The sequence below is a fragment of the Stenella coeruleoalba genome, assembly GCF_951394435.1.
Source record: "Stenella coeruleoalba genome assembly, chromosome: 5".
In the NCBI taxonomy this organism is placed as follows: domain Eukaryota; kingdom Metazoa; phylum Chordata; class Mammalia; order Artiodactyla; family Delphinidae; genus Stenella; species Stenella coeruleoalba.
This window is the reverse complement of record NC_137150.1, coordinates 89940308-89967443: the sequence shown is the minus strand read 5'-3', so window position 1 is coordinate 89967443 and position 27136 is coordinate 89940308. Positions and strand designations below refer to the sequence as shown.

The 27136-nt window shown below is 38.4% G+C and overlaps 2 protein-coding genes across 4 annotated transcripts in view; one reads left to right on the top strand and one right to left on the bottom strand.

The window, feature by feature from the left end:
* CD47 (CD47 molecule) overlaps positions 1-27136 on the bottom strand; it is a 54451-nt gene that overhangs the window by 9411 nt on the left and 17904 nt on the right. For all 3 annotated transcript variants that reach the window (XM_079922610.1, XM_079922611.1, XM_079922612.1), the window contains exons 3-7: positions 21494-21583; positions 4215-4322; positions 2932-3024; positions 1802-1894; positions 362-454 (exon numbers count right to left, since the gene is read on the bottom strand). In XM_079922610.1, the coding sequence (XP_079778736.1) occupies positions 362-454; positions 1802-1894; positions 2932-3024; positions 4215-4322; positions 21494-21583 (477 nt within the window). The remainder of the gene's footprint in view (positions 1-361; positions 455-1801; positions 1895-2931; positions 3025-4214; positions 4323-21493; positions 21584-27136) is intronic.
* LOC307186926 (mitochondrial intermembrane space import and assembly protein 40-like) lies at positions 24739-25979 on the top strand. Its single transcript, XM_079922613.1, has one exon. It carries the CDS (start codon positions 24870-24872, stop codon positions 25266-25268), a length of 399 nt encoding a protein of 132 aa, XP_079778739.1. The 5' UTR covers positions 24739-24869; the 3' UTR covers positions 25269-25979.

The window sequence follows — 27136 nt, the reverse complement described above, 5'->3', positions numbered from 1 at the left end:
ACGAAGACCCAACATAGCCAAAATAAAAACCAAAACAAAACTAACAAATAAATAAATTAATTAAAAAAAAAGAATCCTCAACAATCTCTCCTTTTATTTAGTATAAAAAAGTTTATACATTCTAAAACATACAGCTGTTTTCTTTTTAACTAGTTAATAATCTAAACTTTTCATTAGTTCATATGATTTCTACCCTCTTTTATCGCCCCCCAAATAATTCCAAATTTATTTTAAAAATACAGCAGCATTCACTGTATTTTCTCATTTTTGGAGTTACCAATGCATTTCTTTGGTCCTAAACAGTAAGAATTAACCAAAAGCATTTTCCTGGCATAGGCTAATAACAATAAGGTTGACTTACCAACACATTTCATATAAACTAATCCAAGTAATTCTGCTAGAGCTAAAATACCCAAACCTGAAATCAGAAGAGGACCATGTACTGGGGTACACTCTGAAAAAACAAATGAAATTCTATATTAGAAATTCACATGAAATAATTGAACTTTTAAAAAAAAACTAGCAATAACAGTAATAATATTCAGTTTTAAGGAGATTCTTTTTCTAATTATCAAGAAACAAAAATTATCTACATATGTTCATCACTATTAAGTCAGTCAGTGAAATGACTCCCAAATACTAAAAGAAAAAAGCCTTTGTCTGTATAATATGTACCTTATCACACCAAGACTAATGGAAAATAGTGTGTAAAGCTAAGGCTCCAACCAACTGGATGGAGCCTGGTTATTTTAAAAGCTCTCCCACAAATACAGGCATAGCAGTTTGACTGCTGGAACAATCAGCCCACAAGCCATATACAGCCAATATTCTTATGGCAATGTGGAAAGCACTGTTCTCAGTGGGGTGAAAACGAGAGTTCTAAAAGAAAGCTCACAGCACCAAATGGCTGGCAAGGATGTGGAGCGACAGGAATTTTCATCCACTGCTGGTGGTAATGCAAAATGGTACAGCCACCTTGGAAGACACTTTGGCAATTTGTTAAAAAACTAAATATATTCTTAACGTACAACCCAGCAAATGCGCTCCTTGGTATTGACCCAAATGGAGTTGACACTTTTGTCCACACAAAAAAATGCACATGGATGTCTAGAGCAACTTATTCTTAATTGCCCCGAACCAGAAGCAACCAAGCTGTCCCTCAATAGGTGAATGGATAAACAAACTGTGGTACATACATACAATGGAATGTTATTCAGTGCTAAAAAGAAAAGAACTATCAAGACACAAAAAGACACGGTTACTAAGTAAAAGAAGCCAATCTGAAAAGGCAAAATATCGTATGATTCCAACTATAAGACATTCTGGAAAACGCAAAACTATGAAGACAGTAAAAAGAACAGTGGTTGCTAGGGGTTTAGGGGGAGGGAGGATGAATAGGCAGAGCACAGAGGATTTTTAGGGCAGTGAAACTTTATTGTATGATATTATATCTATGACTGTGATCCACGCCATTATACATTTATCAAAATCGTAGCATGTACAACACTAAGAATGAACCCTAATGTAAACTATGGATTCTGGGTGGTAATATGTCAATGCTGGTTCAACAACTGTAACACATTTACCACTCTGCTGGGGGATAGCGGAGGAGGCCGTTATGTGGGGTATATGGGAACTCTCTGTACTTTCTACTCAATTTTGCTGTGAGCCTAAAACTGCTCTAAAAAATAAAGTCTATATATTAAAAAAAAAAAAAAGAAAGAAAAAGAAACAGAAAGAAGAACTCTAAGAGAAATCCCTGGCAAGACAAAGTGAGACTAGAGAAGGATGAGACTTTTACCTGAGACACAGAGGCTGAATCCAACCACAGAGAGCACGTGGCCCAGTACTTGAAGGATCAATATGGCAATGGTGAAGAAGGACATCCCCACAGCTGGAGAGAGGAAAAGTGGGTTGAGAGTGTTTAAAAAGCAATCACTCCTACTTGTATTCTGTGCAATCGAGAATAATATCCCATGACCAAAGACTGCCTCTGGAGTTCCTCGTCAGATGGTAGATTCTTTTCCAGTGATCTAAACCTTGCCTTTCTATACAAGCGGTCAGCTCCAGATACACACATTCAGCAATCTTTCATTTTCACAGTGAGCTGAGGTGGACTGGCAGTTTTTACCCCGAATCTTAAAACAGTGCTGCTTTTACCACCCTTGTGCATTTTACCACGTGAATGGCTATTATGCCTGCCTTTGCCACATGCACACAGAATTGCGCTGGTGGAGAGAACCGTTACACAAACACGCCACTGTAAGCATCCGAACCTCTATCCGTGTGCCTAGATCTGTGATTTTATAGCAAATCAATACCCCTCCAGTGTACAGCAAGCCAGAGATAGGCTCTAAGGCTGAGAGTTAAACATGTAAACAGAAAAAAATAGACTCTAATGATATAAAAAATACATTAATGATTTACTCCCAAAATGCAGTGAAAATGACATCAATTATAGTTGGATATCTACATCATTTTTTAAAACTACAATGTAAAGATTTGCCAGTAACAAAAAAAAAAATAAATCTATTATTTGTTATTTATAATCCTGTTTTGTAGAATTTTAAACAGAGAGGCTTAGCAAAAGAAGAGAAAGGGCATGTTTAATATCTACTTATAGCTTCAAAAAACTGAAATAAATATATGAAGATAATCATTAAGAAATTATGTAGCATAATTTTAAAAACCACTGATATCAAGTGTATATGAAAATCATTTTTTACAAGATAACTGAATGCCTTGAAAACCGAAGTTAACCTTAAAATTAATCCATATGGGGAAAATATCGCTAAGAATAGCCTGGGAAATCTTTTAATAAACCAACTTTTATTGAGTTGTTAAAAAAAATCATACAAGAATATTTTAACCAAAACTGCTGCTTTATAAAATGAAAAAGGTGGGCAAAATCATGCTATAACAAATACTCACCTATCATAAACACACAGTACTGAAGTAATATTAATATTGCTGTAGGAATTACAATTAAACCAAGTCCACAAGCATTCTTTGTTGAATATTCACCTGTTAAAAATTAAAAATACTAATTAATATTTTCCTACGTACTTCCTATTCTTATGGGATGTTAAAGTATTTAATTTATTAAATGTATTAATTTCAATACTACTCTTATAAACTACAAAAGGTTTAAAAATATATATTTCCCCAAAAACGTCACATAAAATAAATGACCTTTTTTTGATTATTCAAGACCAAACTTAAGACATTTAAATGTCAGCATATAAGTCTCAACACGTCAAACCTTGAATTGGCTCTACCCGCTTCTTACCTACCTTACATAATTCCAGTGAGAAACTCTGGAATCTCTTACCATTCCCTTCATTTGCTATATTCAACCTGTCCCAAAGTCAAAGCAGTTGTTCTTTCAAGTTGTCTTTTGATTCACATCCTTCCTCCCCATGTCTTTACTAACTCCAGTTGCAAACAGAGGTGCCAAATTTATGTTCCTAAACATTACACCTATACTGTATTCTGCTCAAAAAACAACAAAGGCTTTCTACAGTTTACACTTGTGAGTCCCAGCCTGTCTCTGCTGTTCTTTCCATGTGCTGCAGACCCTTATTTCCCACTCACACTGCCATCCTTCACAGGCAGCTGCAATTTCAGATAGATCTGCTTCCCACATTTGTTCCCACTTCCAGGTATTGGCCAATGAAGTGTGCCTCTGGAGTGCGTTGAATGGTGGCCCTAAAGATATGTCCACCTCCAAATCCCCCGAATCTGTGACTATTAACTTATATAGTAAAAGATATGATTAAGCTAAGGATCTGAAAGAAGGAGCTTACCCCGGATTATCCAGGTGGGTCCTGAATCCAATGACAGGTATTTTTGTAACAGAGAGACAGAGGGAAATTAAGTGGAGACATGGAGCGGAGGAGGAGACAATGTGACCACGGAGGAAATCAGAGTTATGCTGCTACAAGCCAAGGAGCTGCACAGATTGCCAGATACACCAGAAGGTAGAAGAGGCAAGGAATGGATTCTCCCCTAGAGTGTCCGAGGGTGTATGGCCCCAATAACATCTTTATTTTCAGATTTATGGCCTCCAGAACTGTGAGAGAATTTCTATTGTTTTAGAATACCCAGTTTGTGATAATTTGTTACAGCAGCCCTAGGAAACTAATATGCACCTCCCCAGAAATGCCCTCAACCTTATCAATCTTGCTTTCCCTCATAATAACTTTACATCTTACCTGGGATGAAAAGAATGGCTCCAACAATGACAACGATAGTGAGCACTAGTCCAGTAACTAATAGAAAAATGGTTTTCTCCTTCGTATAACTGGATTTATATTTAAGCGCTTAAAAAAAAAACACAAAGAATTACATGAACTCAATCACAAGAAGTAAAGCCATTTCTGTAACTTACAAGGTGCAAAGATTAAACTGATAACTTACTACAATCGAATAACCTTTGAGGAACAAGTCCTTCACATCATGTCAAGCCATGTCAAATCTTTTTCACAATATGTCAGTGGCTAAATGGTGTCATGGCAGTATAAATATGGATGCTGAATTTATAGGTGACACTTTATTGCCCTAGAATGAAGTTATATATATCAGGCTTTTTTTTTTTTTTTTTTTTTTTGCGGCACGTGGGCCTCTCAGTGCTGTGGCCTCTCCCATTGCGGAGCACAGGCTCCGGACCCACAGGCTTAGCGGCCATGGCTCACGGGCCCAGCCGCTCCGCGGCATGTGGGATCTTCCCGGACCGGGGCACGAACCCGTGTCCCCTGCATCGGCAGGCGGTCTCTCAACCACTGCGCCACCAGGGAAGCCCTATCAGCCTTTCTTAATCGTGGCATTATTAATATTTTGGGTCAGATAAGTTGTTGTTGTTAGGGACTGCTCTGTGCATTACAGAATGTTTAGTACCATCCCTGGCCTCTGCACACTACATGCCAGTAACAGCCTCCAAGCTGCGTCAATCAAAAATATCTCCCAACATTGTCAAATGTCCCCTGAGAAGCAGACTGCCTCAGGTTTACAACTAATATACACATTGCTGATGAGAAATAACTGGCTAATTAGTAATAGCAGCAAAAACAGAACTTTCTTCCACCTTACATAAAATTAGTAAAGCATCTGGAAATCTAGACATTTTGTTTTGAAAAAGTAGAGTAAACATTGGACAGATCACACCTTCTTGAAATCCTGAGGTGGGGGGAAATGCTTTAATTGTTCAAGTAAAACAATTTCATAAAAATAAACTACAAATAGGCCTTAACATATGTGTTACGCTTTTGTCAAGTATCCAGCTTCCCTAAAAGAATAATGTAATGCATAAGCCTAAAAGTGTTACATTTTTATCCTATATTCACCTTTTGGGTTTTGTTTTGGTTAATATTAACACTAATTTTTCACCAAGAAAGTTGTTAAAAGCAACCTAAAAGCAGACTGAGTAGCAGAGAGAAATAGAGTGCATGATGAAATTCTGCTGTTTCCTCTACACACGGTACTCTCCATGCCATTCATCAATGGGCGATGGTCCTGAGGGGGAAATTTTAAATAATTTTATGTTTAGCATTTAATTTGCATCCACTAAAATGACAAACAGATCAATTATAGTAAAAACAACAAATAAACTCCTAAATGACCATGACAAAATCTATGTTTAAGGTATTATAACCTAGGGTTAGATTATAACCTGTGGTTAAGGTATTTAAAGTATAATACAGGCATTTGAATTTAAAATCTCTACTCATACTTTAGATTGTAACCTCAACTTCTTCCTCTTTAGAGGGAGATGGAGGGCCAATCAGTAATCAGTCCTGAAGGTAAGTGAAATCCACATTAATCAGAAAAGAGTGAGAAACAATACAGCAAGCTCCCCAAACTTTCATTTGATCCATCCAGCCTCGAAATTTATGTGACTATGACTCAGTCATGTCCCTGCCTTCATACAGGGCAAAGATTTGGGGCTTCCCTACTTTCTAGGGTCAAACACTGGCTAGGATGAAATTCAGTGTAGAGGTCACAAAAGGCACAGACACAGAAAAAGAAACTTTCTCTAGACATGTGTCCATTCTAATCCCGTGTTTCCATTTTAATCCCATGTATACTATTATTTAAAGAGAGTCTGAAAGTTCTGCAAAAGGGTTATAAAATAGAAACTGTTTCGAATGTACTTCACAATCAAACATTCATAAGAGACTCTTCTAGGTTTAATTCAGTACATAAAAGAGCTACAAAGATCAAGCAACAACAATTCACCTTAGAGTCCAGTATAAATTCACACAAAAAGTGACTTACACCATGCTTAAGAAAAATAAGAGTTTGAACCTCATATAAAATTCAATCTCTTCAGGCTTACAAGAGCCATAGGAGAAAAATAATATCAACAATACAAACAAAAATAAAATGCCACAAAATGCTATTATTGACAGGGTTGCTATCATAGAATGGTCTTTTCAAAACCTTTTGGAGGTAGCTTTCATTCCTGTTGATTGGTTCAACTACTAATTTTCAAGGCTACCTAACCTCTTCCTCAAAATTAAGCAGCAATTTCTAACAAACATACTAGTGGGGTCTACTTAAGTAACCACAGGCAATGAAAGGTTATCTTCATGTTTTCTTTTGCAAACCTTTAAAAAGGGTTTCTTTTCACTCATTTTCTTTGCTTACAATGGCCACATTTTAGCAGGTCCCATAGCAAGTTTGGAGAAAGTATCTTGTTGCTAGGTTCAGATGTCATGTTTCCAGCTAGCTAAATGGTCAGGAATCTGATATAGATGCCACAGAACCCACTAATCTTAAGGATTTTTTTTGTGTGTGTGATCTGTTCTTGTCCTTTAATAAGTGGATTTGTTCTTATTTATCAAACCTATCAAAACTTTAAATGTAACAATGAAAATAAATTCAAGTAATTCCCCGAACATTTAGCATTAAGATAACTTAATGTGTTCTTAACTGCAGGCTCTTATCAAACTTCCTGGTATGATTTTCTGGCAAAAATCCCCATGCTTTCAACGATAGACCTTAGCTAAAAGTACTGAAATAAATGCACAAAATAAAATAGGGGAAATACAGTATTTACATTTTTTAAAGACTTTTTTTTAAGCGCAGTTTCAGGTTTACAACAAAATTGAGAGGGAGGTACAGAGAATTACCATATACTCCCTTCCCCCACATATGCATAGCCTTCCTAATTATCAACTTCACTCACAAGAATGATACTTTTTTTTTTATTTTTTTTTACTAAGGATGAACCTGCATTGACCCATCATAATCACCCAAAGTCCATAGTTTACATTAGGGTTCACTCTTGGTGCTGTACATTCTATGGGTTTGGACAAATTTATAATGCCATATATCCAATATTGTATATTATACAGAGTATCTTCACTGCCTAAAAATCCTTTGTGCTCTGCCTGTGCATCTCTCCTCCCCACCACCCACTCCTAGCAACCACTGACCTTTTTTTTTTTTTTAACATCTTTATTGGAGTATAATTGCTTTACAATGGTGTGTTAGTTTCTGCTTTATAACAAAGTGAATCAGTTATACATATACATATGTTCCCATATCTCTTCCCTCTCGCGTCTCCCTCCCACCCTCCCTATCCCACCCCTCTAGGTGGTCACAAAGCACCGAGCTGATCTCCCTGGGCTATGCGGCTGCTTCCCACTAGCTATCTATTTTACATTTGGTAGTGTATATATGTCCATGCCACTCTCTCACTTTGTCACAGCTTACCCTTCCCGCTCCCCGTATCCTCAAGTCCATTCTCTAGTAGGTCTGTGTCTTTAATTGTCTGCATAGTTTTGCCTTTTCCATAATGCTTTATAGATGGAATCATATAGTATGTAGCCTTTTCAGATTGGCTTCTTTTACTTAGGAATATGTATTTAAGGTTCCTCCATGTCTTTTCATGATTGACAGCTCATTTGTTTTCAGTGATGAATAATATTCCATTGTCGGGATGTACCACCCAGTGTATCCATTATCCTCTTGAAGAATATCTTGGTTGCTTCCAAGTTCTGGCAATGATGAAGAAAGCAGCTATAAACATCCATGTGTAGGTTTCTGTGTGGACTTAAGTTTTCAACTCCATTTGGGTAAATACCCAAAGGAGCACGATTACTGGATCATATGGAAAGAGTACATTTAGTTTTACATGAAACCACCAAACTGTCTTACAAAGAGGCTGTACCGTTTTGCACTCCCGCCAGCAATGTATGAGAGTTCCTGTTGCTCCACATTCTGACCAACGTTGGGTATGGTTGGTACTTACATTTTTAACAGATACTTATAAACTTAGTGCTGCCTGACACGGGAATACCAAATATATGGGGAGACAATGTCAAGTTTTTTCAACAGATTAGGAATTCTAAAAGTTTCCCTTTTATACCGTCTATAAAGTAATTAAATCTAGCCAGGTTCTTCTCAGAGATGAGATAGGTTGTTCATTTGCTTGCTCTATAAAAACTTACTGTGTGCCCACCATGTACTGGGCCCTTTTATTAGCCCAAGTCATATCAACCAAATTGAGGTAGGAGTAGAGGTTACTTTACTCAGTAACAGTTGATCGAGCACCTACTATGTGACAATCACTATTCTAAGTGCTGACAGTGAACAAAGACAAGTACTTCTGCCTCAGTGCTCCTGACATTCTAATATGGGAATGAGTGTGTGTGTTGGTGGGGAATGTGTCATGGGAAGTGTTACTCCCAGATCTTCTCCTCCAGTTAAATAAAAGGTGTGGGTCTACCCTAGCCTAAGAAAGCCCTATTATGTATTTAATCTTTCAGATTCATGCGAACAGAGAAATGACATGTCCCTCTAGCCACCTGAAGAAACGTTGCTAATACTATGAATAGATACTCCATTAAGGTTTTCTTGTCTCCTTGTCACTGACATAAAGCACATACGAGACAGAATGCAGGCTGTGGCAGAAGAAGTCTAGTGAAATTACCAGGCTCAACTTGGAGATCAAATAAAACTATCATCTTAGTTTTAATGACACCCCAAAGATGGTATTCAATAAGCCCACATAGACCCACACAGGCTGAAGTCCACCTAACAAAACCCTAAAATCCATGAACTCAATGCCTGTTACAATGCATGACATTTAAATGATCCCTTACTAAGTGATTAGTGAGTTAGTGGCAAACAGGAAGGTTAAACAGTGAGGTAAAATGTACATCAAATAAGGAAAAAATCGGGGCTTCCCTGGTGGCGCAGTGGTTGAGAGTCCGCCTGCCGATGCAGGGGACACGGGTTCGTGCCCCGGTCCGGGAGGATCCCACATGCCGTAGAGCGGCTGGGCCGGTGAGCCATGGCCGCTGACCCTGCACGTCTGGAGCCTGTGCTCCGCAACGGAAGAGGCCACAACCGTGAGAGGCCCGCCTACCACAAAAAAAAAAAAAAAAAAAAAAAAAAAAAGGAAAAAATCATAAAGGGAGACACGTTTGATTTTATTATTACAGTGCTATCTTCTGATAACTCTCGGAAAGTAATTTTAGAATGTTCCTGGTTTCTGTTGAGCTGCACATCAATATTGTCTCCAATGCAGGATAAAGCACATCTCATAAGTTTTAAAATAAAATTACAATTTCAAATTTTTTATTAAATTAAATTAAAATTACAATTTTAAAAATATTTAACGCACATTAAAAAAACAGTGAAGGCTTTGTGAAACTGGTGCTGGATAAAAATGAATATTAATGCCAATAATAAACTGATTACTTGCCAGAAGGAGAGTAAAATAATTTTATAATGGACTCCATACACTATCCAACTTGTTTCGATGAAATAATTTTGTCAAAATGAAGACTGACTAGAAATCACATTCCCAGTCTACAGGACCCGGCAATAAAAGAGCCCAATCTTTATGAAGCCTGGGCTTTGAAGTAATTTGAATATAAAAGATAAAAGAAGATGATGTCTAACACACTAACTTCCTTTCCTTGGTTCCAAACATTCCTGGTCTTGTGGATGGTGCCACACCTTCAGAATATATGCAGGAAATTGGGAAGTTTGAATTGGGAAAGGGTCAAAGGAATAGCAACTGTATTTCTACAAAAGAGTATACTGCTAAGCTATAGTTTTGTTCAGTTCCTTCCACAATAAAATCAGTGTATAAAAACACGATTTAATAACAGAATTTGATAATTATGTGGACAGGACCAAGGGAAAGCAATGGGAGTCCAAGATTATTTAATAGAATTCTTTGTAATAATATCTATCATGATGATACTTTACCTTTATGGACAGAAATTTCCTGGTGCAGTTAGTATACGTCTTTACTTCGGTCGGAATGATTTTTCTAATCTACAAAGAAATTCTGTTCCATTACTTCTTTTAAATGTGTTTTCATGGCCTAATCACGTTCAATATTAAGCTACTCCTCAAGATTGCACTCAAGGACTTAGTAGGATCTCAAGGCTGTTGTGATGGAGAATTTTTTTCCTTGAATTTTCCAACAATGATTTCTATAGAGACCCCTAACCAATTTCTGTAGAGACCCTTGAGCAGTAACCAAAATCCTTGTGGAAGGAATAATCTTGAGCAGGGACTAGAAAGTTAGAAAACGAAATGAAAGATGCCTAGAATGCACAAATTTGAAATAAATTACAGCTGTCCTCTCTTTGCCCGGTTCTGACATGCATGAATTTCAGTTACCATCATTTAGTTAAATAACACAAGTCCCCCCAAAACAGAGTTCACAATATATTAACTGAGTAATTGCATAAAGTGTAAACTTCTCTGATATCTCTTCAATTCACAAATCACTGCATAAATAACAGATACGCATCATGATCAGTGACCACTCATGTTACGCTTTTCAAAGACTGCTGGTGACTGGTCACTGCACATCTGTTATTCAATTCACGCACAGACAGCAAAGCATATGTTGTGTTACCTCCTGTCTCCCAGTCATAAGCCACTGCAACATTTTACAATGGATAATCAAAAGAGGAAACAGGGCAATAAAGGTGAGGGAGCAAAGAAACGAGATGTGATAATGCTGGAAGCGAAATTCGAATAGAAGGTAACTGCGGTTACAGAATAGCTGACTGTGGAATGTCAACACTACTGCCGTTCAAGAGAGTCTAGATACGCAGCCAGAAGAACTTAGTAAAAGTGAACTTATTGGCATACATGAGGACAATGAGGCGGCTGTGACAAAGAATGAAGATGTCCCAGAGGACGTGACTCTGGCAGAAAAACTTCACATGAAAGGAATTCTTTGCGATGGATAGTTCATGACATTGAAAGTGATGGAAGCTGATTCGATCTTAGAAAGAAGTATGACAATTCACCAAGGCATAGACAAGATGCTTGCTCTGTATTCAGTTATATGAGAAGAGGAGGCAAGCATTTTTCAAACTACCCTTGATAAAATTCTTCAATTCTCAATGTTTTTTATGTTTTAATTTATCATGTACTAAATATTAGTTTTACTATTTTCTTCATTTCCTAATACATTTATCACTGACAGTAAGAGAGGTTTTAACGTTTTGACAAAAAGTTTAAAGGTCACGGAACTATAGTAAACTTTGGCATTTATTATTAGATTGTTCTGCAGAGTTTCAGCTTATATGGTCATATTTATAGTCCCGCAGTTCTGTGTAAAGCAGGGATTCACTGAATAATACAACAGTTCTAAAGAAGAAAAAATAAGAATAGATACTCCTATCTCAAAGAATTTCAACATGTTATCCAGTTATTTTTTTTAACATCTTTATTGGAGTATAATTGCTTTACAATGTTGTGTTAGTTTCTGCTTTATAATGAAGTGAATCAGCTATATGTATACATGTATCCCCATATCCCCTCCCTCTTGCGTCTCCCTCCCACCCTCCCTATCCCACCCCTCTAGGTGGTCTCAAAGCACCGAGCTGATCTCCCTGTGCTATACAGCTGCTTCCCACTAGCTATCTGTCTTATATTTGGTAGTGTATATATGTCCATGCCACTCTCTCACTTCGTCCCAGCTTCCCCTTCCCCTTCCCCGATGTTATCCAGTTCTTGATATGAAGTTGAACCTTAATCCTATAAAAACTACAGGTCTCGATGGGCAGCAATTGAAATCATTCATCAAACATCTAAATGGTAGAAAATACCTGTTATATTGTCAAAGAGTAAGGAAGGACAACCCTGAAAATCAGCCAGAAACATAATTGTCAGTGCAGTGGAAAACTGAGTTGGTACAGTTTTCAGAACAAAAACAAAATACCTGAAATGCAATACTATTAAGAAAATTGTTACTTTGGTTAAGGCTCAGTGTTTGATTCGAGGATTCTCTGAGCTGTGTGCTAAGCGTAAGATTCTGCTTAAAAGCTTGTAAGTTAAAGCTAAAGGCAAAGGTATTTAGGAACATTTTCCCGTGAGAGACCTTTGTCTTCAAAATGTGGTCTAAGGCTCACCACGTTTGGGACCCCTTGGCTTGGCTTCCAGAGTTTAGAAGTCTTCTCAAGGCTTCTTTCTCAGTAGGATCGATGGCATCCTGAGATACAGTTCAAGATACAGTTCTGGTATAAAGAAACTCTTTCTCCTCAAAGTGAAAGCATAATCTGCTGTCATAACTGGATGTTTAGCTGACACAGGGTTTAGGTTTTATCTTGGATCACCAAAAAGAATGACACTCTGAGCTAGAAAAACCAGAGAGAAACCCCCTGAGGTCAAGTACAGAAAAAGTTAAAAGGAACTAGAAACTTAGAAAGTCATGGGTCTGAGTTACTATTAATACTTTAGAGCATGTAAAGACTTGATTCAAATCTTTTTTTTTTCTTTTTGCGGTACGCGGGCCTCTCACTGTTGTGGCCTCTCCCGTTGCGGAGCACAGGCTCTGGACGCGCAGGCTCAGCGGCCATGGCTCACGGGCCCAGCTGCTCCGCGGCATGTGGGATCCGACCGGGTCACGAACCCGTGTCCCCTGCATCGGCAGGCGGACTCTCAACCACTGCGCCACCAGGGAAGCCCCAAGTCTTTTTCTTGATATAAAAAATGCAAAACCAAGCAGCAAGTGGGGAAAAAGGGGGCTTTCCTGTTGGTGGAATCCCCAGGCCATAAACAGGAGGCCTCCTACAAAGCGTACCAAGGGAGAAGTAGATTTAGATTCATATCTATCCTGAAGATGTGACAGAAGGCACAGAGCAGTGCTACAAAGCCAGGGGCAATTTACATTTCACTTCTACATCTCTAGCATACCGCCCAGTGCCTAGTAATCAGTAGGTACCCTGTCAAAAGACATTTATTGAATAAATAAAGTGGGTCCACATTCTACTCTATAAATAACAGTTTCTTTTACTCAGTGTGTATATCCAGATATAGGTTCACCCTTCTTGGGAAAAGAAAACAAAAACACATTCCAAATAATTTCAAGACAGGGAGGCACTATAATGTAGTGGTAAATAGCACTGTTTCAAATCCCAGTACTACCAAGAAACAGTTGGGTGATGGTGGGCAAATTGCCTAACCAATCTGTGCCTCTGTCTCTTGTCTATAAAATGGGAATGATAACAACAGTATCTATCCCCATAGAGTTCCTGAAAGAAGTAAATGTGATTTCAGATGTAGAGTACTTTGCACAGTGCTTATCACACAAAGCAAGAGCTCTACAAATATTTAGGTACTATTATCAAAAACACCTTTAAATGTGAGCGCAGGCTGGGTGAATCAAGTATATAGGTACCTCCCACACACACACACACACACACACACACACACACACACACACACTACATTTACTTGTTCTAAGATGAGCCTAATTAAAAAATTGCCACTATGTGGACATATATACACTACCAAATGTAAAATAGATAGCTAGTGGGAAGCAGCGGCACAGCACAGGGAGATTAGCTCGGTGCTTTGTGACCACCTAGAGGGGTGGGATAGGGAGGGTGGGAGGGAGACGCAAGAGGGAGGGGATAAAGGGATATATGTTTAGGTATAGCTGATTCAGTTTGTTATACAGCAGAAACTATCACACCATTGTAAAGCAATTATACTCCAATAAAGATGTTAAAAAATTATTTACAAAAAAAAATTGCCACTAAAATATTTTTTTAGGTTTATGATCACATTCCTTAAAATATGATCAATAGAAGGGAGTTCCCTGCTGGTCCAGTGTTTAGGACTCCGTGCTTCCACTGCAGGGGGCACGGGTTTGATCCCAGGTCAGGGAACCAGGATCCCACAAGGCATGGCCCCCCAAAAAATATGACCAATAGAATACATATAAAAAAGAACATTTACCCTAACACAAAAATGAAAATTAAGATGATGTTTTTTAACCATCGAATTACCAAAGATTTTAGAATTATAATGATGTCAAGCTTGTGAGGTAAAAGACAGGTATTCTCACCTGCAGTAGTAATTGATACAATGGTGCTGGAAAACATGTTGGCAACATGTATCATGAGGCTTAAAATACCATCTCTGCCATTTCTAGTGTTACATACCTTTAGTATGTACTAAAGGTATGTAACACTAGATACTTTCATAGTATCAAGAAAATTTGGAAATACCCTTAATATCCATCAAGATGAGAGTTAAGTAAATTATAGTACATCCATAAAAGTAGAGCACAGGCAACTACAAAAAGATTTCTGAAAACACGGGAGGCAAATCAGCATTTACAAGTATGTAAGCTATATGAGTCCATTTATGGTTTTTCCTTTTTCAAGAAAGAAGACAGAAAGGGAAGGAGAAATTCACTAGAATACCTCAATAGTTTATTTCCAGGCTGTGAGACTCTAGATGATTTTTGTTTTTTCTCTAGACTTCCTATGTTGTATAAGGTATCCTAAAGTGATATGTATTACTTTTTTTTAAGTCAGAAAAACAATGGTAAAGCTTATTTTGTAAGAATACGGCTGATAGTGAATACACTCCCGGTTCAGTCCACTAAAAATAATATGTTACTAATGGTAATGTCACGATCAGCACAGTTCAATCAATCCAAATGCAACAAATCACACTTCAGCGAAATGATTTCATGATCTTAGAAAAAGGCTATTGCCTGTTTAAATCATATGACATAGGCCTTAAGGCCTGAGTCTGCCAATAGGGATAAAGGCTTTCCCTAACATCAGTGGACAAGGTCTTCGTGCTATACCAGTCTTTTTCTTGATATAAAAGACTTACTGAAATTCTAAGAAAATTTCCACAAGAATTTTAGACACTGTTTTGAAAGTAAGAGTTGTGAAATATCTTGACAGTTTTCTCCCTTAGCCCTTTCTCCCTCTTTTTTGCCCTTTTATACAAAAGTTGAGGACAGATTTGAAATCACAAAGCATTTCCAGAGTGCCATACATTGAAAAGAATCCTTAGAATACATAATCAGTCATTTCCCTTCCATTTTTATGTATCACTTTAGATACACATGACTTAAACTTCTGAGTAAAATTCATGAAATATATAATAGGTCAATCCACTACAAAATTTTACTAGCTTTCATTTTATAAGGGTTGCACTAGTGAATAAAATAAATAAATGAAATCAGCCATTAATTACTCCTTGCCTTATATAAATGTTTACCAGCCTTCAATGACTATTTCAGTGTGCTATAGGGAGATGAGAAATAAATTTTACATTTTAAAAGTTTTGGGACTTCCCTGGTACCATGGTTAAGAATCTGCCTGCCAATGCATGGGACACGGGTTTAAGCCCTGGTCTGGGAAGATCCCACATGCCGTGGAGCAACTAACCCATGCGCCACAACTACTGAGCCTGCGCTTTAGAGCCCGTGAGCCACAACTACTGAGCCCATGTGCCACAACTACTGAAGCCTGTGCACCTAGAGCCCATGCTCCACAACAAGAGAAGCCACCGCAATGAGAAGCCTGCGCACCACAACGAAGAGTAGCCCCCACTCACTGCAACTAGAGAAAGCCCGCACGCAGCAACGAAGACCCAACACAGCCAATAAACAAACAAATAAATAAATAAATGAAGTTTAAAAGTTTAGACTACTAAAAGTAGTCCAGTTTCATGCTTTTCCACATACCTGTCCAGTTTTACCAACACCATTTATTGAAGAGAGACTGTCTTTCCCCCACTGTATAGTCTTGGCTCCTTTATTGTAAATTAGTTGACCATAAGTGTGTGGGTTTCTTTCTGGGCTCTCTATTCTGTTCCATTGATCTTTGTGTCTGTTTTTGTGCCAGTAACATACAGTTTTGATTACTAAAGCTTTGTGGTATAGTTTGAAATCAAAGAGAGTGATAACCTGCAGCTTTGTTTGTCTTTCTTTCTTTTTTTTTTTTTTGTGTTCTTCTTTCTTAAGATTGTTTATACAGGGTCTTTTGTGTTTCCATGAAAATTTTAAGATTATGTGTTCCAGTTCTTTAAAAAATGCCATTGGTATTTTGATAGGGATTCATTAAATCTGTGGATTGCTTTGGGTAGTATGGACAATTTAATGATATTAATTCTTTCAATCTATGAGCACAGAATATATTTCCATTTGTCTGTGTTGTCTTCAATTTCTTTCATCAGTGTCTTATAGTTTTCAGATTATAGGTCTTTCACCTCCTTGGTTAAATTTATTTTTTTTGATGCAACTGTAAATGGGATTGCTTTCTTAATTTCTCTTTCTGATAGTTCATTCTTAATATATAGATATACAACAGATTTCTGTATATTGATTTTGTATGCTACCACTTACTGAATTCATTTACCAGTTCTAACATTTTTTCCATGGAGTCTTTAGGCTTTTCTATATGTAGCATCATGTTATACATAAATATGACAGTTTTACTTTTGCCTTTCCAATTTGGATGCCTTTTACCTCTTTTCTTGTCTGATTGCTGTGGCTAGGACTTCCTATACAATGTTGAATAAAAGTGGTGAGAGTGGGCATCCTGTCTTGTTTCTAACCTTAGAGGAAAAGCTTTCAGTTTTTCTCCATTGAATATGATGTTAGCTGTGGGTTTGTTATACGTGGTTTTATTATCTTGGGTACACCTACTTTGTTGAGTGTTTATCATAAATGGATGTTGGATTTTGTCAACTGCTCTTTCTGCATCAATTGAGGTAATCAAATGATATTTTTCTTTTGTCTTGCTAATGTGACGTATCATGTTAAATTAATTTGTGGATATTGAAACATCCTTGCGTTCCTGGGATAAATCCCACGTGATTGTGGCCTATGATCCTTTTAATGTACTGCTGAATTCATTTTGCTAGTATTTTGTCAAGGATTTTTGCATCTATGTTCATCAGGGATATTGTCCTGTATTTTTTTTTTTTTTCTAGTGTCTTTGACGGGTTTTAGTATCAGGGTAAATCTGGCCTCACAGAACAAATTTGAGGGTATTCCTTCTTCTATTTTTTTGGAATAGCTTGAGAAGGATAGGTAATAACTCTTCTTTAAATGTTTAGTAGATTCACCTGTGAAACTATCTGCTCCCAGACTTTTGTCTGTTCAGAGTTTTTTGATTACTAATTCAATTTCACTTCCAGTAATTGGACTGCTCAGATTTTCTATCTCTTCCTGATTCAGTCTTGGAAGATTGTGTGTTTTTAAGAATTTATGTATCTCTTCTAGGTTGTCTAATTTGCTGGTGTATAACTGTTAGTAATAATCTCTTATGATCCTTTGTATTTTTGAGGTGTCAATTGTAACTTCTCTTTCATTTCTTATTCCATTTACTTGGGCCCTTTCTCTTTCTTTCTTGATGAGTATGGCTTAAAGGTTCATAAAATTTTATCTTTTCAAAAAGCCAGCTCTTAGTTTCACTGATCTTTTTTTACTGTTTTTTTTTAAAGTCTTTTTTTTCATTTATTTTTGCTCTGATCCTTACTATTTCCTTCTTTCTACTACTTTCGGGCTTTGTTGGTTCCTCTTTTCTAGTTCCTTTAGGTATAAGGTTCTATTGTTTATTTGAGATTTTTCTTATTTCTTGATGTAGGCCTGTATCACCATAAACTCCCCTCTTAGAACTGCTTTTGCTGCAATGCAAAGATTTTGGATCATTGTGTTTCCATTTTCATTTGTCCCAGGTATTTTTTAATTTCCTCTTTGATTTCTTCAGTGACCCAATGGTTGTTTAGTAGCATGTTGTTTAGCCTCCACTTGTTTGTGTTTTTTCCATTTTTCTTCTTGTAACTGATTTCTAGTTTCATACTGTTGTGATAGGAAAAGATGCTTGATATGATTTCAATCTTTTTAAATTTACTGAGACTGGTTTTGTGGCTTAGCATGTGATCTATCTTGGAGAGTATTTCACGTGCACTTGAAAAGAGTGTGTATTCTGTTGGTTTTGAGTGGAATGTTCTATAAATGTCTATTAATTCTATCAAGTCTGATGTGTCATTTAAGGCCAATATTTTCTTATTAATTTTCTGTGTAGATGATCTATCCACTGACGTAAGTGGAGTATCAAAGTCCCCAGCTATTGTATTATTGTCAATTTTCCTATACTACTTGCTTTATATATTTAGGTGCTCCTTTGTTGAATGCATAAATACTTATGAATGTTATATCCTCTTCTTGGATTGATCCCTTTATCCTTATGTAACACCTTTTTTTTTTTTTTTTTGTCTTCTCTTAAAGTCTTTGTTTTAAAGTCTATTTTCCTTGATATGAGAACTGCTACCTCCGCTTTCTTTTTGTTTCCATTTGTAAGGAACATATTTTTCCATCCTTTCACTTTCAGTGCATGTATGTCTTTAGGTTTGAAGTGAATCTTTTGTAGGCAGCATATATAGAAGGGTCTTGTTCTTGTGTCCATTCAGCCATCCCGTGTATTTTGATTGGAACATTTAGTCCATTTACATTGAAAGTGGTTATTGATAGGTATGCACTTTTATTGTCATTTTGTTAATTGTTTTCTGGTTGCTTTTGTAGTTCTTGTCTGTTCCTTTCGTCTTTTAGTCTCTTCCCTCATGGTTTGATGATTTTCTTTAGCTTTGTGTTTCAGTTCCTTCCCCTTTACTTTTTGTGTAGCTATTATAGGTTTTTGGTTTGTGGTTACCATGAGGTTTATATACATGAACCTATATACACAGCAGATTGCTTTAACCTGATAGTCACTTAAGTTCAAACACATTCTGAAAACTATGTTTTTACTCCCCCCAACCCTGTTTTATGTTTTTGATGTCATACTTACATCTTTCTATTTTGTATACACAAATAACACTTACTGTAGTTATACTTGATTTTACAACTTTTGTCATTTAACATTCACTTTTTAAGTGACAATCCACTGCCTTTACTATATATTTGCCTTAGCAGTGAGAGTTTTCCTTTCATATACTTTCTTATCTCCAGATATGACCTTGTCTTCTCCACTTAAAGAAGACCCTTTAACATTTATTGTAAGGCTGGTTTATGAACCAGCTTGTAAGGTGGTGATGAACTCTTAGTTTTTGCTTGTCTGGGAAATTCTTTCTCTCTCCTTCATTTATGAATGACAATGTTGCCAGGTAGAATATTTTTGGTGGTAAGATTTTTCCTTTCAGCATTTTAAATACAGCATGTCATTCCCTTCTGGCCTGTAAAATTCCTGCTGAAAAATTGGCTGATAACGTTATGGGAATTCCCACGATTGTGACTAGTGTTGCTTTTCTTTTGCTGCCTTTAAAACTCTCTTATCTTTAAGTTATGTCATTTTGATCGTGATATGTCTTGGTGTGGATCTCTTTGAGTTCATCTTTCTTGGGACTCTCTATGCTTCCTGGAACTGAATATCTCTTTCATCCCCCAGATTAGGGAAGTTTTAGCCATTATTTCTTCAAATATATTTTCTGCCCCTTTCTCTCTCTCTCCTCCTTCTGGGACCCCTATAATGTGAATGTTAGTATACCTGATGTTGTCTCAAAAGTCCCTCAAACTATCCTCATTTTAAAAATTCTTTTTTTCTTTTTTTCTGTTCAGTTTGAGTGATTTATAGTACTCTGTATTCTAGATCACTGATCTGTCCTTCTGTATCGTCTAATCTACTGTTGATCCCCTCTAATGTATTTTTCACTTCAGTTATTGTATTCTTCAGTTCTGATGGATTCTTTTTTCTATTTTCTAACTCTTTGTTGAAGTTCTCACTGTGTTCATCCACTCTTCTCCAGAGTTCAGTAAGCATCTTTATGATCATTACCTTAAACTCTTTATCAGGTAGATTGCTTATCTCTGTTTCATTTAGCTCTTTTTCTGAGAGTTTTTCTTGTTCTTTCATTTGAAACATATTCCTCTGTCTCTCATACTGCCTAATTCTCTGTTTATTTCTATGTATTAGGTAGGTCCATTACATCTCCCAATCTTAGAAAAGTGGCCTTATGTAGATGTCCTATGGGGCCCAGCAGCAAGCTTCCCTATGGCTACCAGAGCCAGATGCTCCAGGGGTGTCCCCTATGTGGACTCTTTGTGCCCTTTTATTGTGTGTGAGGCCAACTCCTGTGGGCACACTGGTGGGCATGATAGGCTCCCCAGCACTGTTGGCTGTGCAACCTGTCAGCATGCAAATGCTACAAGTTGCATGATTGCTGGTAGGCTGTGCTGGTCCCCAGAGCTAATATGCTAGAGGGAAGATTCCAATATGGTGCCCTCCAGTGAAGGTGTTGGAGTGGTAGAATGAGATCACAAAAATGGCTGCCGCCAGCATCTCACTTCCGGGGGGAATTCCAGCTGCCTCCTGTCTCTCAGTGAGGCTCTCCAAGATAAGCAAGTGGGCCTGACTCAGACACCTGTCAAACTGCTGTCTCTGTGCTGGGACTTGGAGCAAGTAAGTTTCTGTGCACACCTTTAAGAGCAAAGTCTTGGTATCCTACAGCTCTCTGGCTCTCCCAAACATAAGTTCCACAGGTATTCAGTCAGACATTTTGGGCACTTGTATTCATGGTTTAGGACCCCCAGGATGGGGAGGTGGATGTGGGGCTTGACCCCTCAGTCCTCGGGGAGGATTTCCATTGTTGTGATTTTCCTCCTACTTAAGGACCCTTAAGTGTGGGTCCTGACAAGACCACACCTCTGCCCCTCCTACTCATCTTGTTGTGGTTTCTTCTTTATATCTTTAATTGTAGAGTACCTTCTCTGTTAGTCTTTAGGTCGTTCTCAGAGACAGTTACTCTGTAAATAGTTGTAACTTTGGTGTGCCGTGGGAGCAGGTAAGCTCAGGGGCTTCCTACTCCGCCATCTTGATCGCTCCTTCTACGTCATCCTATCTTGTCAACACCAATGTAGGCTGTAACCATCTCTTTACCAAAGAAAATAATGTATGTGTAAATGCTCTATAAATATTAAAACCAGTTGAGTCAAAGGTATTGTTATTATCAGGATTCCCGATGTTCATTCTTAAGAAGCTAAGGAAAAAAAAACCTTCTTAGGAATTAAAAGTGAACTGAAGCAAAGTATGAGGAACAATATAGACTTCAAGGAGAATATTAATATTGACTGTATATTCTTATTTACCATGTTATCATGCTTGCTAATACAATTTGGTTAAATAAAATATTTCACCAGCATTGTCTGCCAGAAATAACAATTTAACCAGTATAACATAAATGAAAAATAGAAGTAAGTACTTACTCACAACACCAAACTGTCCCCAGAATAGAAGTATAGCCAAAATTGGGAAAATAACAGTGAGGATATTTTCATTTGGAGAAAACCATGAAACTGGGAAAAGAGAAAACAAAAATCACAATTAACATTTACTATAATCACTGTAGCTCCTGCCCATGAATAGTAAACAATATATTTTATTGTGGAGATGGAAAATAAAAACAATTAATTGAAACTTTGGTCTTAGGGCTTCCCTGGTGGCGCAGTGGTTCAGAGTCTGCCTGCCGATGCAGGAGACAGGGGTTCGTGCCCCGGTCCGGGAGGATCCCACATGCCGCGGAGCGGCTGGGCCCGTGAGCCATGGCCGCTGAGCCTGCATGTCCGGAGCCTGTGCTCCGCAACGGGAGAGGCCACAACAGTGAGAGGCCCGCGTAACACAAAAAAAAAAACCAAAAAAAAAAAACCAAAAAAGAAAAACCAAAAAAAAACCTTTGGTCTTAAAATAATTAAGTAACAAATTATATATATAATTTAACTTATACAGCAAATTTTACTTATGAAACAAGAAACTAGTTCTTTAAGTGCTTTTCACCACATTTTCCCTAACCTATGACTTCTGGAAGGAGGTAATATGGTACAGGAGCTTAGAACAAGGTTCTGTAGCTATAGCGCCTGGCTTTGAAACCCAACCCTAACTTACAATCTATGTGATCTTGGACAAAGTCTTAACACCTCTCTGTTCTTCAGTGTCCTCATTGTTACACTGGGATAACTGGACTGTTGTGATTGTTAACGAAGTTAATACATGAAAAGGGCCTAAAACAAATCTTGGCACTTACCAAGTACTCAGTAAACATTAACTTCAATTATTATTATGTGCTCCTACAGTGAACACCTGTATGTGTAACACGCCAAGAATTTACCTTAAACCAACAATGAAGTCTTTCTGTAAAGACTTACTCAGGGTATCAAAGTGTGGAAGTTGTACAACTGGGTACCTTCACCTTACTCTGACTAAAACCAAGACGGATGTGAGCCCTGGCTTTTCTCAAACTTACTCTGGAATAGAAGATGTATTTATGAATAATTAGGCTTCAAATGATTGTTTAGATATAAAGTAACATGAGGGGCTTTAGGTATTAAGTGGTTTACAAGTTACCTAGAGAATGATAATATGAAATGATTTGTTCTATATAAAGGAAATTGTGATTTTAAGTCTTCAGAAAGATTTGTTGAGAACTTTTGAAAAATTAAGTTTAATTGCATCTTATCAACTCTTAAGACGATAATTTTACCTGTGAAATTTCTTTTCTAACAATAAAGCCAAGTAAATGCACTGAAAGCATTTCAAAGTTTGCCTGTGAAGAGGGAATGCGCTGTGCACATTTTCAAATCTTCCACTGCTCTGCCTCTGTATCAGCATGCAAGAAGACTTGTGGGATTTCATACAGTAATACTAGCCATGCGTTTCTTGTGTTAGCTTATAATGTTAAGCTCTGGTAAATGTTCACAACAATCCACAGAATATAATATTATGAATTCTATCTCACAGATATTGACTTTCCATAATCTAGCATTTTGCACTACACATAGTAGAGACTCAATTGGTTTGTTGCTGAAGGTTCCGATAGTCAAAAAATAGTGAGTGAATGAAAGAGAGTTTTTTGGGGTTGGGGGGTGGATGCTCTCATGGTTGCAGATCTCTACCAAGAGACAGATGTCTTCAGATACTCTGAATTCATATCTTAATTTCCAACTGAATTACTGAGCATCTTCCTATACCAAAGAAAACCCATTTCAATTCAGTCTAAAATCCTACCAGGAAAAACCTTCATGAATCATCTTTAGTTTTTCCGTATCTAATGCCCAGAGGATTTGGTAAAAGCTCAATGATCTAACGACTATTCTTAACCTATTTTTCTCTACGTGCTTTATTATTTTTTTTGAGTTGTATACATTAACTCCTCAAATCCTCACAACTATTACATGCCTCCTATCATTGAGGAAACTGAGGCCTAGAGAATTAAGGGTCTTAAGTATCTTAAATCTTCATGTCCCAAATTGACTCCTGAAACTCCTCCCCCTACTCCTTCAGCAAACCTACCCTCTCAGTTTTCCCCATTTCAGTAGTGGTGACCCCATTTCTCCAGTTGCTCAAGCTAAAAACCTTGGGGTCATCCTTGACTCCTTGACTTCTCTCACATCTCACTTCTGGCCTGACACTAAATCCTGTGGTTGCTACCTTCAAGATACAGCCAGAATCTGATCTCATGTTCAACATGGGCTGACAATGAAATGTTCTTTCTTCACTGGCCTCCCTCCTTACACAACACAACAATCTTCAACAGTCTTAGCATATATTAATAGAAATCTACCAGTGAAAATAAGAACTGTGTTTGACCTGGTCTGACCACTCATTTTTCACTTACTACACAAACATTTATTAAAAGCCCACCGTGGGTAGCGTACTCTTCTAGGTACCTGAGATCTAGCAGTGAATAAGCCAGGTGGGGCTACCGGCTTGAGGAGGGGGAGGGGCTGAAGAACAGACTCTTGTGGGTAGTAAGGCCTCATGGGGAGAAGAACTGGCTCTGAGCCTTGGACTGGAAAGAGCCTGCCATGTGAGGACTGGGGAGAAGATATGCCAAGGAACAGCAAGTTGGAGCAACTGAATGATGGCCAGTGTAACTAGAATTTAATGATACAAGATAAGATGGAACGAGATTGCTGGGATTAAGAACTCTCTAATTACCTGTTACCTCTCTCTAATTTGTTAAGGTGGGGAAAGTCTTCTCAGCTTGTTAAGAAAGTTTGGATTTTATTCTATAAGCAATGAAAAGTGATCGGAAACCTTCAAGTAGGGAAGAAATGTGACCTGATTTATTTAAAATCTTCTTTGGCAGCCTTGAAGGGAATGGATTATAGAGAAGCAGGACCTACCAGAAAGTTAATGCAGCCATCAGGTAGTAGCAGGAAGGTAGGACACGGCCCACAAATGCAGTCCTGAGCTCAGTTTTACTCATCAAATTTAAAGACATAATAGGGAATCGTCCCAAAGGAAAATGACTAGAATAGGGATGCTGAAACCATGAGCAATGGCTGAAGGAACTGGGGATTTTTACCTTAGAGAAGAATAAACTTGGAAGAGAAATACCATACCTCCTAGTGAGTGAGAAATTGCAGGGTTGCAAGTTTTAGCTTGACTTCAGGAAGAACTGGAACTGCCTGATAACAGACTAAAATCCTCTGGGCAGTAAAAGTCTCTTCCTGTCATGCGCTTAGGTAAATATTTGACTGCGAGGGGGCGGGTCCGCGCGGGCCTCCAAGCCGCCCGCCCCTCAGCAGAGAGGCCGCAGCAGAGAGGTCACAGCGAGAGGTCGCAGCGAGAGGCCGCCCCCCAATGCTTCAATCGCCAGAGGTCGGAGCGCCGGGCTGCACCGTGGCCTACTGCTGGCAGGAAGGGAAGGATCAAATCATATTTGTGACCAAAGAAGACCATGAAACTCCAAGCAACGTGGAGCTGGCGTTCGACGACCCCAATGATCCATACGAGGAGCACGGACTGATCCTGCCCCACGGAGACCTCAGCTGGAACTGCCCGTGCCTTGGGGGCATGGCCAGCGGGGCTTGTGGGGAACAGTTCAAGGCGGCCTTTTCCTGCTTCCACTGCAGCACAGAGGATGTCAAGGGGTCGGACTGTGTAGTCCAGTTCCGGGCCATGCAGGAGTGCATGCAGAAGTACCCGGACCTCTATCCCCAGGAGGAGGAGAAGGAGAAGCCAGCGGATCGATTAGAGTAAATGGCTGCCTCTGAGGCCATCACAACCAAAAAAGAGGAGGGGTCCAGCTGATGAAGGCCCCGGGGCGCGCTGGGCTCCAGACTCCTTCAGAGAGGACGAACCTCTCCAAGAAAGTGTCTCTCCCTCTGTTGTTCTGTGCACTGTACTCTACAAAATAACGTACTGTGCTATCAGGGGTCTTGGCCCCTTGACATATACACTGAAAAATGGGTTGTGAGTATGTGTGTCTCACATAACCTATCAGCGAATGTAGCTGCCACTTGTGAATTCTCTTCTCATATTGTCCTGAATTTTGCCTCTTTGAAATAACGTGCTGAATAATCTCAGCAACCCAAACTCATTATCTGGGAGTGTCTCTTGTGAGTGAGCACATTTATTGTGATTCCTCGTATCCCTTTTAGTAGATTTTATACCTAGTTGGAAAGCGAAAGAGAAACATCTTCCTTTAAAGATGCTGGAGCGGGGCCATTCCTTGTAGAAGAGGCAGGATGATCAGCCCTTGAGTGTTTGACCAAGCGCTATGCTTCATTTCTGATATATTTTGGTTTCCAGTTTGCATTGAGCTCCAGGTTTTCTACATTTGGAAAACAGAGCTTTGTACCCTCTGAGTGACTCCCTTTGTAAGTGAAGAGAAAGGCTGTTTATTTCTGTTCTTGTTATTCCCAAAGCCCTGGTTTGGGGTCTGTGTTCACATTGGCTCTGTCTCGGCCTGTTCAGATACAATGTTCTTGAGAGGTGGGAACCTAATCATTGCCAAAGTAGCACCCGAGAGACGAAACGGTGTCAATTAAAAGGAAAGCATGATTTTTACCTGAAAGAAAAATTTTTTTGAATGCCCGACTACCTGGGGTGTGATAGAAGTAATTCAGGAATTACATGGGCAGATAGACTAGATGACTAATAGCTGACTCTATACCTCTATGCAGAAATAATAATAAGAGCTATTTCAAAGACAGAGGGTGGGATTATAGAACAAAAAATATTATTGTCTAAGCGATTCTTAACTGGAGCTTATCAGAATTACCTGGAGTTTATCCAAATGCCACATACTCTCCCCTTTCAGCTTCTACCCCAATAACTGTGTGTGTGGGGGGGGCGGGCAGGCGTGGGGTGACCCACGAGTCTCTCAATTTAAAATCACTGCTGCATCTCCCTGCTGTAATTTGTCTTCTCTCACTGACATGAACATGTTACCTCTCTCTAATTTGTTAGGGTGGGAAAAGTTTGAGGATCACTGAATTGGATCTTTGAGTAGCAAATGAGATGCTAGGGAAAAACCCATTGTTTTATATAAAACTATGTATATGCCCATTAAGCTACTGATTTGTTAGAGTAATTAGTACTGTCAGACGACTAACTCTTTGTCTCCCGAGGGGAGAGGGAGACAAGATACTTCTCTAAGGTCCCTTTCAGTTCTGAGTTTCTATGGCACTAAGAAAATAAATTAAGCTTAAAATGGACTAAGAACAATATTAGATATTTTTCCAGTCCAGGATTAAGAAAGACGATCCAAAGTCAGCCAAACTCTTACTCCACCCAAGCTACGTCTGACAACTATGCCCATTATTCTCCAATTCCTGGTCAGGTAGAGTGGCTCGCAGGAAAATAAACTTACTAGTGGAAAGGCAATGAAATGATACTAAGAGGATGTGGTCTGTGGATAAGTGCTTACATTTTGCTTCCAAGTTTAAACATTATAAAAACCTAGGACCTCATTTCTCTTATCATTGTATACAAAATGGAATGACCTGAAAGAGCCAAGGAATCACTCTCATCCATTAAGCGTGCCTCTCCTTCAAATATATACAAGCTATACCTCCATGCACAGAGAACACGTTTCCACAGAGAATGATCACGATAAAATTTCT

Coding starts and splice junctions, on each gene's coding strand:
- LOC307186926 (XM_079922613.1), top strand. CDS start 24,870: ATGCTTCAATCGCCAGAGGTCGGAGCGCCGGGCTGCACCGTGGCCTAC.